Source organism: Zeugodacus cucurbitae, chromosome 6 (assembly GCF_028554725.1).
Source record: "Zeugodacus cucurbitae isolate PBARC_wt_2022May chromosome 6, idZeuCucr1.2, whole genome shotgun sequence".
Lineage (NCBI taxonomy): Eukaryota > Metazoa > Arthropoda > Insecta > Diptera > Tephritidae > Zeugodacus > Zeugodacus cucurbitae.
In genome coordinates this window covers 7,480,854-7,495,384 of record NC_071671.1, presented here as the reverse complement: position 1 = coordinate 7,495,384, position 14,531 = coordinate 7,480,854, and the positions used below count along the sequence as shown (strand labels likewise).

General features: G+C 36.2%; 1 protein-coding gene across 1 annotated transcript in view; it reads left to right on the top strand.

The window, feature by feature from the left end:
* Positions 1-14,531, top strand: part of LOC105210331 (protein slit) — a 54,678-nt gene that overhangs the window by 9,258 nt on the left and 30,889 nt on the right. Inside the window, 6 exon segments of the mRNA XM_011181201.3 lie at positions 7,879-7,950; positions 8,857-8,928; positions 11,157-11,228; positions 11,661-11,804; positions 11,928-12,163; positions 13,920-14,061. Coding sequence (XP_011179503.2) covers positions 7,879-7,950; positions 8,857-8,928; positions 11,157-11,228; positions 11,661-11,804; positions 11,928-12,163; positions 13,920-14,061 — 738 coding nt within the window.

The window sequence follows — 14,531 nt, the reverse complement described above, 5'->3', positions numbered from 1 at the left end:
CGGTTATAGCCGAGTCCACAACAGCGCGCCACGCATCTCTCCTTTTGGCAGTTTGGCGTCAATTGGTAATACCAAGTGAAAACCAGTCCTTCTCCACCTGGTCCTTCCACCGGAGTGGAGGTCTCCCTCTTCCTCGGTTTCCACCAGCGGGTGCTGCATCGAATACTTTCAGAGCTGGGGCACTTTCGTCCATTCGAACAACATGACCTAGGCAGCGTAGCCGCTGTCTTTTTTATTCGCTGGACTATGTCTATGTCGTCGAACAAGACATACAGCTCATCATTCCACCTGCTGCTGGTATTAGCCGTTGCCAATGTTTAAGGGACTATAAATCTTCCGCAAAACCTTTCTCTCGAAAACTCCTAGTGCCGTCTCATCGGATGTTGACACCGTCCACGCTTCTGCACCATAAAGTAGGACGGGAATAATGAGGGACTTGTAGAGTTTAGTTTTTGTTCGTCGAGAGAGGACTTTACTTTTCAATTGCCTACTCAGTCCATAGTAGCACCTGTTGGCAAGAGTGATTCTGCGTTGGATTTCAAGGCTGACATTATTATCGGTGTTGATGCTGGTGCCCAGGTATACGAAATTATCTACAACTTCAAAGTTATGACTGTCAACAGTGACGTGGGAGCCAAGACGCGAATGCGCCGACTGTTTGCTTGATGACAGGAGATATTTCGTCTTGTCCTCGTTCACCACCAGACCCATTCGCTTCGCTTCCTTATCCAGGCGGGAAAAAGCAGAACTAACGGCGCTATATGAGTTACCTACCTATTAAATGTTTGGAAAATATATTTCCGTAACTTATACATCAAAAAAGTTCTGAAGTATAGAAAATTAAAAAAAAAAGTTTTGGGATCAAATTTTCGAGATCCCGAATTGCGGGATTCATGTCAATAAAATGAAACATGTTTTTATTTTAAACGTTCAAACATTAAAAAAAATTCCCGAAATTTTTCGGGATCCCGAAATTCTTAAAATGATATTTTAATTTTTCTTTAATTGATAATTTACGAAAAAGAAAATTTAGAAAAAAATCGGTATTAATTTTCGGAATCCCGAATTTCGGGACTCGCGCAATTAATATTAAATACGTTTTTATTTGTACTTTTAAAATTTTATAACATTAAAAAAATATCGATGGAAATCCCGAAAATTTTTCGGGATCCCGAAATTCTTAGAAACATATTTTTCTTTAAATTATACCGAAACAATTGGTCTCCGGCAACGCCAAAAAACCAGTTGGTACGATGAGAATTGTCGTTCCGCAGTGGAGAGAAAACAGACTGCCTACCTCGCAACGTTGCGATCGACCACAACACGTTCGGGGTGGGATAGATATCGAGAACTGAAGAGGGAAGCGAGACGCATTTGCAGACGTAAAAAGAAAGAGGCCGAAATGCGTGAGTATGAAAAGCTTGAAAAGCTGGCCGACATGGGTAATGCTCGAAAATTTTATGAAAAGATGAGGCGATTAACAGAAGGTTTCAAGACCGGAGCATTATCATGTAGGGACCGAGAAGGTAATCTGGTAACGGATGTCCAGAGCACACTGGGATTATGGAGGGAACACTTCTCCGACCTGCTCAATGGCAGTGAAAGTACAACACCAGGAGATGGCGAACCCGATTCCCCAATCGATGACGATGGAATAGATGTTCCATTACCCGACCATGAAGAAATTCGAATAGCAATTACCCGCTTGAAGAACAACAAAGCGGCGGGGGCCGATGGATTACCGGCCGAGCTATTCAAATACGGCGGCGAAGAACTGATAAGGTGCATGCATCAGCTTCTTTGTAGAATATGGTCGGAAGAAAGCATGCCTGACGATTGGAATCTTAGTGTGCTCTGCCCAATCCATAAGAAGGGAGACCCCACAATCTGCGCCAACTACCGTGGTATAAGTCTCCTCAATATCGCATATAAGGTTTTGTCGAGCGTATTGTGTGAAAGACTAAAGCCCACCGTCAACGAACTGATTGGACCTTATCAGTGTGGCTTTAGACCTGGAAAATCTACAATGGACCAGATATTCACCATGCGCCAAATCTTGGAAAAGACCCAAGAGAGAAGAATCGATACCCACCATCTTTTTATCGATTTTAAAGCTGCCTTCGATAGCACGAAAAGGAGCTGCCTTTATGCCGCGATGTCTGAATTTGGTATCCCTGCAAAACTAATACGGCTATGTAAGCTGACGTTGAGCAACACCAAAAGCTCCGTCAGGATCGGGAAGGACCTCTCCGAGCCGTTCGATACCAAACGAGGCTTCAGACAGGGTGACTCACTATCGTGCGACTTCTTCAATCTATTGCTGGAAAAAATAATACGAGCTGCAGAACTAAAAAGAGAGGGTACAATCTTCTACAAGAGTGTACAGCTCCTGGCGTATGCCGATGATATTGATATCATCGGAAGCAACAACCGCGCCGTTTGTTCTGCGTTTTCCAGACTAGATAAAGAAGCGAAGCGTATGGGTCTGGTGGTGAATGAGGACAAGACGAAATATCTCCTGTCATCAAACAAACAGTCAGCGCACTCGTGTCTTGGCTCCCACGTCACTGTTGACAGTCATAACTTTGAAGTTGTAGATAATTTCGTTTATCTGGGAACCAGCATTAACAACACCAACAATGTCAGCCTTGAAATCCAACGCAGAATCACTCTTGCCAACAGGTGCTACTTTGGACTGAGTAGGCAATTGAAAAGTAAAGTCCTCTCTGGGAACCAGCATTAACAACACCAACAATGTCAGCCTTGAAATCCAACGCAGAATCACTCTTGCCAACAGGTGCTACTTTGGACTGAGTAGGCAATTGAAAAGTAAAGTCCTCTCTCGACGAACCAAAATCAAACTCTATAAGTCGCTCATTATTCCCGTCCTGATGTATGGCGCTGAAGCGTGGACGATGACAACATCCGATGAGACGACTCTTGGGGTTTTCGAGAGAAAGGTTTTGCGCAAGATTTATGGTCCTCTAAACATTGGCACCGTCGAATACCGCAGACGATGGAACGATGAGCTGTACGATTTATACGACGACATTGACATAGTTCAGCGAATAAAAAGACAGCGGCTACGCTGGCTAGGTCATGTTGTACGGATGGAAGAAAACACTCCAGCTCTGAAAGTATTCGATGCAGTACCCGCTGGAGGAAGCCGCGGAAGAGGACGACCTCCACTCCGGTGGAAAGACCAAGTGCAAAGTGACCTGGCTTCACTTGGTGTTTCCAGTTGGCGCCAAAAAGCAAAAAGGAGGAATGAGTGGCGCGCTCTGGTGGATTCGGCTATAATCGCTTAAAGCGGTTCCTACGCCAAATATATATATATATATATACTTTATATGATAACAATTTATAATATAATGAAAGAATAATATTGTTAATACCGATATTTAAAATTTTAAAAACTGAACGTACACACTTTTATGACCACCACTGTACTCACAACTAAGCAACGCTGTGCAGTAATGCCAACAGGTAAAACAGACAGACGTTCTTGCCACCGGTTGACGCAAAAGCGATGCAGTTGCGCGATTAACATTACAAATATGAAACAAAACAAAAAACATAAACGTAAAACAACAACAACAAGTAATCCATGTACATATTTGTTTGTTGGTTTGTCGCGCTATAAACAACCACCAACACACGCCGCGGCCAAACAGTCAAAAAACGTATTAAATTTTATATTTATTTGTGTACAAACATACAAACATACATATTTACATACGAGTATGTATGTATATAACAGTGTTTTTTTCTCGGCTGAGTAGAACTCTTTGTTTCTCATTTCTTTTTCATTTTACTTGCTTTCAGTTATTATTTGAGTTTGTATTTTATATGCTACATAAACATTTGATAATCTTAGTTAACCGTAAAGAAAATAGAAAGGTAAAGGTAACAGCAAGAACAACAACAACGAAAACATAACAAGTTTACAAATTCTTCGGTGTACCCTTGCACGCGCATTCCAGCAGCATTTGCGTAGGTGGTGAGTTCGAAAGAAAAGTAGTCTAATTCTCTTTATCATTTACCTTTTTGTGTGCTTAGAAAGTGCATAGCTATGTAAATATGTTTGTTTGTATGTATGATGAAGTGTGTTTGTAAAGTTATGCGACGCATTTCTAGACCCTGGCCTTGGCGCTTGCCCTTCGCTTGTTTGGTTGGCAGTTAGTAGTAGCAATAGCGGGGGTTCCACCTTTTAAGCCGCAAGCAAATGAGACGCTCAGTCTATCGCTAAAGCCACACACAAATAAGTTAAGCTCAGTCAGCTGAAACTGAACTTCTTCTTGTAGACACAAAGTATATATTTACTTGGTATTATATATTTCATATACAGCATCTACTTTCTACATATACTTTGTATGAAATTAAACGCTTATTGGGGGTGCTGAACTCTGACTTCGTGATTACTTACTACTCCTATGAATTGACACCCATTGTCAAAGGTTTCGGGAGTTCTTTTGTAAACAGTTGCAGGATTATCAACAGCAGTAATCCCCAGTTTGTGTATATTTTGTAAATCACTACAAAATCCCACAGAAGCTGCTCGATAGACTTCCGTTGAAGTTGTCTTGCATAAGACAGCTTTCCACAACGAGTTGACTTAGTTACTTTAACTCCCAGGTCTCCAAGTTTGCTCAAAGATAGTTATGTATAGCTATGGATAATCCGTATTCCGTTAAAAGTTGTCTATTGCTAGAGTGCTCAGTGTAATTGGATGTTTTACAAGACTGTAACGAAACACCCAGAGGTCTTATTATATAGTATATAAAAGATACCGTGGTACAAGTCTCCTCAATATCGCATATAAGGTTTTGTCGAGCGTATTGTGTGAAAGACTAAAGCCCACCGTCAACGAACTGATTGGACCTTATCAGTGTGGCTTTAGACCTGGAAAATCCACAATGGACCAGATATTCACCATGCGCCAAATCTTGGAAAAGACCCGAGAGAGAAGAATCGATACTCACCATCTTTTTATCGATTTTAAAGCTGCCTTCGATAGCACGAAAAGGAGCTGCCTTTATGCCGCGATGTCTGAATTTGGTATCCCTGCAAAACTAATACGGCTATGTAAGCTGACGTTGAGCAACACCAAAAGCTCCGTCAGGATCGGGAAGGACCTCTCCGAGCCGTTCGATACCAAACGAGGCTTCAGACAGGGTGACTCACTATCGTGCGACTTCTTCAATCTATTGCTGGAAAAAATAATACGAGCTGCAGAACTAAAAAGAGAGGGTACAATCTTCTACAAGAGTGTACAGCTCCTGGCGTATGCCGATGATATTGATATCATCGGAAGCAACAACCGCGCCGTTTGTTCTGCGTTTTCCAGACTAGATAAAGAAGCGAAGCGTATGGGTCTGGTGGTGAATGAGGACAAGACGAAATATCTCCTGTCATCAAACAAACAGTCAGCGCACTCGTGTCTTGGCTCCCACGTCACTGTTGACAGTCATAACTTTGAAGTTGTAGATAATTTCGTTTATCTGGGAACCAGCATTAACAACACCAACAATGTCAGCCTTGAAATCCAACGCAGAATCACTCTTGCCAACAGGTGCTACTTTGGACTGAGTAGGCAATTGAAAAGTAAAGTCCTCTCTGGGAACCAGCATTAACAACACCAACAATGTCAGCCTTGAAATCCAACGCAGAATCACTCTTGCCAACAGGTGCTACTTTGGACTGAGTAGGCAATTGAAAAGTAAAGTCCTCTCTCGACGAACCAAAATCAAACTCTATAAGTCGCTCATTATTCCCGTCCTGATGTATGGCGCTGAAGCGTGGACGATGACAACATCCGATGAGACGACTCTTGGGGTTTTCGAGAGAAAGGTTTTGCGCAAGATTTATGGTCCTCTAAACATTGGCAACGGCGAATACCGCAGACGATGGAACGATGAGCTGTACGATTTATACGACGACATTGACATAGTTCAGCGAATAAAAAGACAGCGGCTACGCTGGCTAGGTCATGTTGTACGGATGGAAGAAAACACTCCAGCTCTGAAAGTATTCGATGCAGTACCCGCTGGAGGAAGCCGCGGAAGAGGACGACCTCCACTCCGGTGGAAAGACCAAGTGCAAAGTTACCTGGCTTCACTTGGTGTTTCCAGTTGGCGCCAAAAAGCAAAAAGGAGGAATGAGTGGCGCGCTCTGGTGGATAACTATAGTCGATCTTAATATAAAGAGAACCTATTTTCACAAAAGAAGATAACCTTATATGTCCGTTGTTTCAAACATTCGAGAAATCGTTGAAAGAGCCAAAGGAAATCCCAAAAAATACAGACTTTTTAACTATAATCAATCTTAAAATAAAGAGAACCTATTTTCACAAATAAAGATAACCTGAAAGGTCCTTCGTTTGAAACATACGAGAAATCATTGAAAGAGCCAGAGGTTATCCCAAAAATCAAGTTTGAGAAGTGTTTTGTCGATTGAGGACTTTGAGAAGGGTTGTTTATTAGACTATGGTGAGGTCTTCTATTCTCTCATTTCATTCAAACTTTCGGATTTGTGCCAAATTTTTAATGATGGTTGCCAAATGAAATATTTAAAATTTTAGAACACGGTTTTTTATATTATAATGCATAAGAATTCTAAACGTTGGAATATTTTTTAATCAGTTTACAGTTTTCGAACTGAAGTTTTTCTTATATAAGGTTGTCAACTGAAAATAATAAACCTTTGCATTTTACAGTATGCTTTTTGTAATTATTTATTTATATTTATTTTTATTGTGTTGTCAGATGATATTTTTATTCTCAAAAAAATAATTTTCGAACTTTTATAAAAAAAAGTATTTGAGAATACTGCTTCAAGAAATTCTTCGATAGCTCACTATATGATAAAGTTTATAAAGATATTGTGTAAGAATAAAACTCAATATATGATCAACGTTAACGAGCAGTGTTACCGAATGAAAAAAAAATATTTAATTTATACAATATTTTCACTATTTTTTTTTTTCTAAAGAACGTGTTGCCAAATAAATTTATTTATTGGAATAATAACAATACCCGGCTCGTTATTGGCCCCAACTATTTTTTCCGGAAGATTGTGTCATAAGTAAAAAAAGTGTATACTCCGATTTTCGAAGTTAGCCACCAAAATCGAAATATTTGCTTTCGAAGTCCGAAAAAAGCTTACTTATAAAAAAATTATTATTAATTAAACCATACAGTTACTAAAAATCCAAAATATGTTTACAACTTACATTTTCTTTTTGTTGCAATAGTCTAATGGTCACGCTATATGACAGTTGCTATAAGAGGTCAAAATTGAATGTTCGAAAAAATTAAAAACTTTATATTTCGAAAAATAATGAACCAATTTTTGAAATTTTTTTTTCGAAATCAATTTGGATGTTCGAAAAAATAAAACTCTTTATTTCGAAAAATACTGAACCAATTATTGTTAATTTGGTTGTTCGAAAAAAATAAAACTCTTTATTTCGAAAAAAGCTGGACCAATTTTTAAAAATATGTTTTTTCGAAATAAATTTGGATTTTGAAAAAAAATAAAAACTATGTATTTTGCGAAAGTACTGAACCAATTTTTGTAAATTTTTTTTTTTCGAAATTAATTTTGTAATATTAATTTTATAATATTTTTCGAAATTAATTTGGATATTCGAAAAAAATAAAACTCTTTATTTCGAAAAAAGTTGGACCAATTTTTGAAATTTTATATCGAAATCATTTTTTTTTAATTTTAATTTTAATTTAATTTTTTAATTTAATTTTGACTTTTTTATTTAATTTTAATTTTATTATTTTAATAAAATCTCCAAAAATCTCTTCAAATCACAATTTTATTCATACAAATTTGTTATTAATTCATTATATTTCTATATATTTCCAGCGATTTGCAAGGCAACAATATAACCGTAATTTTCGAAGCCGATTTTCAACGCTTAACCAAACTGCGAATACTGTGAGTATATAAACCAAAAATAACAAACAAAAATATGTTTAACATTAACATTTATGTATAAAATTTGTTTTTATCTCTTTTGTTAACTGCATGTAAAGACAACAAAACATAATCAAAACAATAATTAAGCGTCTTGTAAAATAAGCGTTGCCGATGGGCATTACATAAAAAGCTTGACGAATCGATTTGACGCACAAAACTGTACGTTGCACTTGCAATGAACACGACAAACATGCATATGAGTATATATGTATGTATATCTTATATATATATATATATATATTTATGTACAGTGTTGTTTGGCGGCGTTTAACGATTTGTAAATTGATTTTTTTTTTCTTTTTATTTTTTTCGCTGTTAAACTAAATAAAAATATATATTTATGAGCGTTTTCGATGGTTTAATGTGATTTTCGAGTCATAAGCTAATCAGCATTGTTAAAATATGCAATCAGCTAAAAGCGTGAAAACTTTACATACATACATATTCAAATGTGAGCGGAAGCGCTTTGTTGTTTTTGGAGAATTTCTTGTATAAAATATATTTGAAGACACTTTTTGTCGTCATAATTTATAGTGCAACGCCAATTAAATGTTGTATTGTTAAAACAAATACACTGCTCGAGCGCACTCGTCCGCCGTACGCTAAATTTTCGTGTTTTGTCCGGTTTGACCTCTGCCACATAGCATAAATCTTCGTTAATAATTTGTAGCGCAGCGGCGCGCTTGCGTTTCCAGTTGGTAGTATTTTTTGTTCAAATTTAAGTTTTGTTGGTTTGTTTGTAGTTTTTCCTCGAAATTTTTCCTTTATCAACTACAACTATGCATTAATAAATAAATGCTATACACTATCTTAATTGCCTTGCAGTAAATTAATCATAAATTGTATATGCACTGTATCTTGCAGCCAACTAACGGATAATCAAATACATACAATTGAAAAGGGCGCTTTCCAGGATCTGGTGTCACTGGAGCGACTGTAAGTTACAGTTTAACTTAGTTTTTTTCAACAACTTTTTTTTTGCATGCTTAAGCGTCTTCATTGCATTTACTGTATGCTTAACTTTAATAATAATAATAATTAAAAAAATTAACAGAATTTAAGAATTTTTCTTAGTTTTTTTTGAAAATCTCAAAATTTACTTGAATTTTATATTAACTAAAATTTAACTGCATTCATTGTTATGCACAAATTTATTAAACTAAAATTACTTCTCTAGTTACTTTTTGGCTATCAATACTATCTAGTCTGAAATAATTGTTTTTTCATTAGTTTTAAATATGTATTTTTTATGTTATGCGCTTATATATTGGGTTGTTCAAAGCAGTTCATCGATTATTTGTATTTTGTAAAGTGGCCAGATCATTTATTTTTAATGTTGTTGATTTATTTAGTTTCATATATTTATAACCATACAACGCCTTCGAGATTTTAGCGAATTCTCTACACTTTCCAGAGTTTTGATCATTGGAATGGATTGTTTGAAAATCGATGGTGGTGAAACTTTTTGAAGATTATTTTAAGTTTTTTTCCATGACAGATCGTTCGTTATTGAGAAACGATTAGATTTTAAACTCTAACTTCAATGGTTTCCATTTTGTTCTCTACTCTTTCCAGAGTTTTGATCATTGGAATGGATTGTTTGAAAATCGATGGTGGTGAAACTTTTGGAAGATTATTCTTCGTTTTTTTTCCATGACAGATCGTTCGTTATTGAGAAACGATTAGATTTTAAACTCTAACTTCAATGGTTTCCATTTTGTTCTCTACTCTTTCCAGAGTTTTGATCATTGGAATGGATTGTTTGAAAATCGATGGTGGTGAAACTTTTTGAAGATTATTTTAAGTTTTTTTCCATGACAGATCGTTCGTTATTGAGAAACGATTAGATTTTAAACTCTAACTTCAATGGTTTCCATTTTGTTCTCTACTCTTTCCAGAGTTTTGATCATTGGAAGGGATTGTTTGAAAATCGAGAGTGGTGAAACTTTTTGAAGATTATTTTTCGTTTTTTTCCATGACAGATCGTTCGTTATTGAGAAACGATTAGATTTTAAACTCCAACTTCAATGGTTTCCATTTTGTTCTACAATAAAACATATAACAGATAGCGACCATATAAAGTGTTTTTCAATAAGAGCGCTACTTCTTTATTCCTGTAAAAATGCATTCGATGCCATTATTTTTGTGTCGATCTCTTTTGCATGACCACCACAAACAAGCTTGCAGAAGTCCAGACGTTTCGATTCGGGCCAAAAATATTCGGTTATTATTGAGCCGTAGCGATTCTCATTCACATTTTGATCATCATGGAAGAAGTACGACCCGACCCATTGACGCTGCGGCCCATAAACCGCATCAAACCTTGTTTTTTCGGGATGCAATAGTGACTCATGGAGTACGTGTGGACTCATGAATCCGGATCATAACGAACATACGACGATTCTGTTGGTTAAGCGGCTTCAGTTCTTATGTCAATTTGAGGATGTAGACAAAATTCGCGCTTTTAAAGTTGAGGCCACTGACTACGAATTTCGGTGATTTTCCATGATGAAATGGCAAACCTTACTGAAGAGAAATATCGAAAGAGCGTAAAAAAATATGGCGTCGTTGTCTCTATCGGTCTGTTTTAGTAGCGTCCCTCTTGAAAAACCCTATAGTTATAATACGGTCTGGTTAGAAAGTTAAGCTTAAGTTTAGAGCGGATTATATGTGCTTTCAACCAATTTAGATAGGTTTAAGATTTATTCAAAGAAAATCGTGAAATCTATATCTAAGGTCTTCTGAGAGTTGTTGATATTTGGTTCTGCTCGAGACTTTCTTTGAAATTACACGAATTTCGAGATTTAGTCTAAGCTGTAGTCTAACTTTAGGCGTTTTGCTTAACATGTATATGACCTTTAATTCATATGGCAACCCTTCATAAATAATTTTTGCGGTGAATGCTTCGAAAACAACTTTTGAAACAATCCAATATATGAGTATTGTAGTTTAGTCAGTTTTCTTTACTTACAATTTTAGTGTCAATACTTTTTGTCTTCTAATTTTTTTAACTTACTCCTTTCTTTTTTTCTTTTATTTATTTATTTTCTTGATTTTATTTTGTTTAATTTTTTTTTTTTGGATTGATTGGAATTTCCAATTTGGATTTTTCTGCACGCAAACACACACTACAATGTTACAACTCTACAAATGCATACATACAGGCGCCTTAACAACAATCTGCTAAAGGCGATACCTGAAAATCTAGTGTCAAGTTCAGCGAGTCTTTTGCGATTGTAAGTAGTCGAATGCAATGCTTTTTTTAAATTAAACACCAAACATATGTTCTTTGATTTCTTTCGAGGAATGCTGCTATAGAGGTTCAAATAACTATATAAATAACCAATTACTTTATTTACTTACTTACTTAGTACAAGTATTTGTGATGTCTTTAGTTTATAATTTTATAGAAATGCTAATTAAATACAAATATTTACTACTTTTATTTACTTTTCGTAAGTAGGAACATGCTGAATTACAGCTTTTTTCATTGAAATTCTATCATAAAGTAGTAGTTATTGAGTTTGTCTTGAGTATTCGAAAAGGTTATTGATTGTTAATCTTCATTTAGTAGATTTTTTACTCCTAACTACTTTACAAATTTTAAAATAAATTTTTTATTTTTATCGATCAAATAAAATTTACTAATCGTCTTACTTTTCCTACAGAGACATTTCGCATAATATTATTACGACTGTAGGACGTCGTGTCTTCAAAGGCGCACAATCGTTACGTAGTCTACAGTTGGACAATAATCAGATTACGTGTATGGATGAGCATGCCTTCAAGGGGCTCATAGACTTGGAGATACTGTAAGTACACAGAGACTGTAGATGGCGCTATGAGCAAATCGAAAATCATTTCTAAAACCTTTTTGACCACTACTTAGCTTATTTTTCTTTTATAAACATTTTTTTATTTTATTCTCTTTGCAGCACCTTGAACAACAACAACTTAACTTCGCTACCGCACAACGCTTTCAGCGGCTTGAATCGTTTACGTGCTCTACGCCTGTCCGATAATCCCTTCTCGTGTGACTGCCATTTGTCTTGGCTATCACGTTTCTTGCGTAGCGCACCACGGCTTGCGCCTTACACACGCTGTCAGTCACCTTCGCAGTTGAAGGGTCAAAATGTGGCGGATCTGCACGATCAGGAATTCAAGTGCTCAGGTATGTTAATTAAAATTTTTTTTATTTTTTTTTTGGAGTTACATGGGTTGGTACAAGCTTATTGTAGTGAAGACCCCTATATATCCAAGAATTGTTAGTGAAATTGGTCATTGTTTGAACCAAGTTTGGCATTGCAGAGGGTGAGAAGACCATTTTCAAAGTAGTTTAACATTTAAGAGTCCCTTAGACGTCAAAAGCAAGGCTCTAGATAGATTGATTGTTCTCAATGGATTGATTTTTAAGGTCGATGTAATACTAAAGTCTTAACCTTCAGTCAAGAAGTCCACCTCACTGAATTTTAAACTTAAACGTCTGTTATATTCCGTCGTTTTCTCATCTTTCGAGTCGATCCAAGTATCAATCCAATTTTTGACTTGTTCTTAAGAACTGAAGTGTTCGTTAGCTAGACCGTGTGCCATCGATCGGAACAAGTGGTAGTCAGATGGAGCAGCGTCTGGAGAATACGGCGGGTGGGATAAGATCTCACATTTCAGCTTCTCCAAATATTTTTTGACCACCTTTGCGACGTGAGGCCGAGCATTGTCATGCTGGAGAATGACTTTATCGTGTCTTTCCTCGTACTGTGACCGTTTTTCTTTTAGTGCTCGGCTCAAACCCATCAATTGCGTTTGGTATCGATCTCCTGTGATGGTTTCACTTGGCTTTAGCAACCAATTCAGCATCTTCGAAAATCTTCTCTCTTCCACCACCGGTCTCCTACTTCATAATCACCATTCGCGAAGTTGAAACCATTCGCGAAAACGGCGGAAGCTAAGTTGTAGACCTAATATATGAATCAGTTAATATCAAAAAGGTTACTCACAAAGAATCTTGAGTTCCTTGGTTCCGCAGTTATATGAAGACGCTCCAGAGATACGTTAGATAAATTTTTGTCTCAGCCTCGTACTGATCCCAAATTTTTCAAGAATTTCCACGGGTTTTAGAAGTTAGCTGGGGTCCAGTCCGCGGTATTATAATGTATAGGTCCACCATAAGGCTAGATAGATGAGACACAAAAACTATTGACCGAGATATAACGGGGTTAGTCGACTTCTAAATGTGGACACCTTAAGAGCGAGACGCTGTTAGTATAGGAACCTCTTCGAACATTCTTTCTCCGTATTATAATTAAAGGTGCCACCATAAGGGTAGATAGATGAGTCCCGAAAGCTGTTGACCGAAATATATCAGGGTTAGTGGGCTTGTAAATGTAATGCTTAAGAATGGAACATTAATGTGATATATGAACCTATTCCAACGTTCTTTCTGTGAAGTTTCTTAAAATCTACTCCCTTTTTCGTAGTGAGACAACACTTGAATTCCGATTATTAAATTCAAAATCAAAAATCAAAAAAGAATGGTTTCTTCATGAAATCTGAGGACATTAGTTGAAAAATTTTTTTCGATTTTTTTTTATTCACCTCAAAAATATAAATAAAATATGTTTTAATCACTTACAGCAATATCTCATGCGCATTTGAATTTTATGGAGTCATTAAAAATTATGAAAAATATAAAAAAATACTGAAAATATATCTATTTTAATAATTATTTCCACCTCATCTATGCATGAGCAGCAGCCTCTCCAAAGCATAATGACTGAAATAAATCATAAATAAACACACTCCAACAACAGCTTAACTTAATTGTATTTAAATTATAGTTAAAACATTTCTGTAATTAAGTACCCTTCCAATTTCATATATGTTTGTTGTTGTTTTTTCTTCTTCTTCTTCCATCACACGCTGAAAAACAGGCCTCACCGAGAATGCGCCAATGGAATGTGGCATGGAGAATAGCTGCCCACATCCGTGCCGTTGTGCCGATGGCATTGTCGATTGTCGCGAGAAGAGTCTCACAAGTGTGCCAGTGTCGCTGCCAGATGACACGACGGAATTGTAAGTATTATTATATATGTATGTATGCAGATGGGCATAATTATATACATACATGAGCACACACGTGTGGTCGTGTGTTTGTGCGCTTAAATGAATGCTTGAGAAACTGTCAAATTTTTCGCTTGGTAAATTGTAATTTTTTGAATGAATGACTTAAGCGCACACTTGAGGCACCTAGCACCTCTAGCAATTTAAAAAAGGAAACTATTTTTCTTTTTGTTATTTTATTTTTTTCTTAATTTTTATTTTTTATATTTTTTTTACATTTTTTATTTTTTTTAATTTTGTTTTTTTTTTTAATTTTTTTTTTAATTTTGTTTTTTTTTTAATTTTTTTTTTTTGTTATTTTATATTTTCTGCCACCATTATTGTAATTATGCTTTAGTTTTGCTTCTGCTAAACATTTTACTTTGTTCAAAGCTAACAGTTTTTATTATTTTTTGTTTAATTGTTTCTATGTTTTCATTACA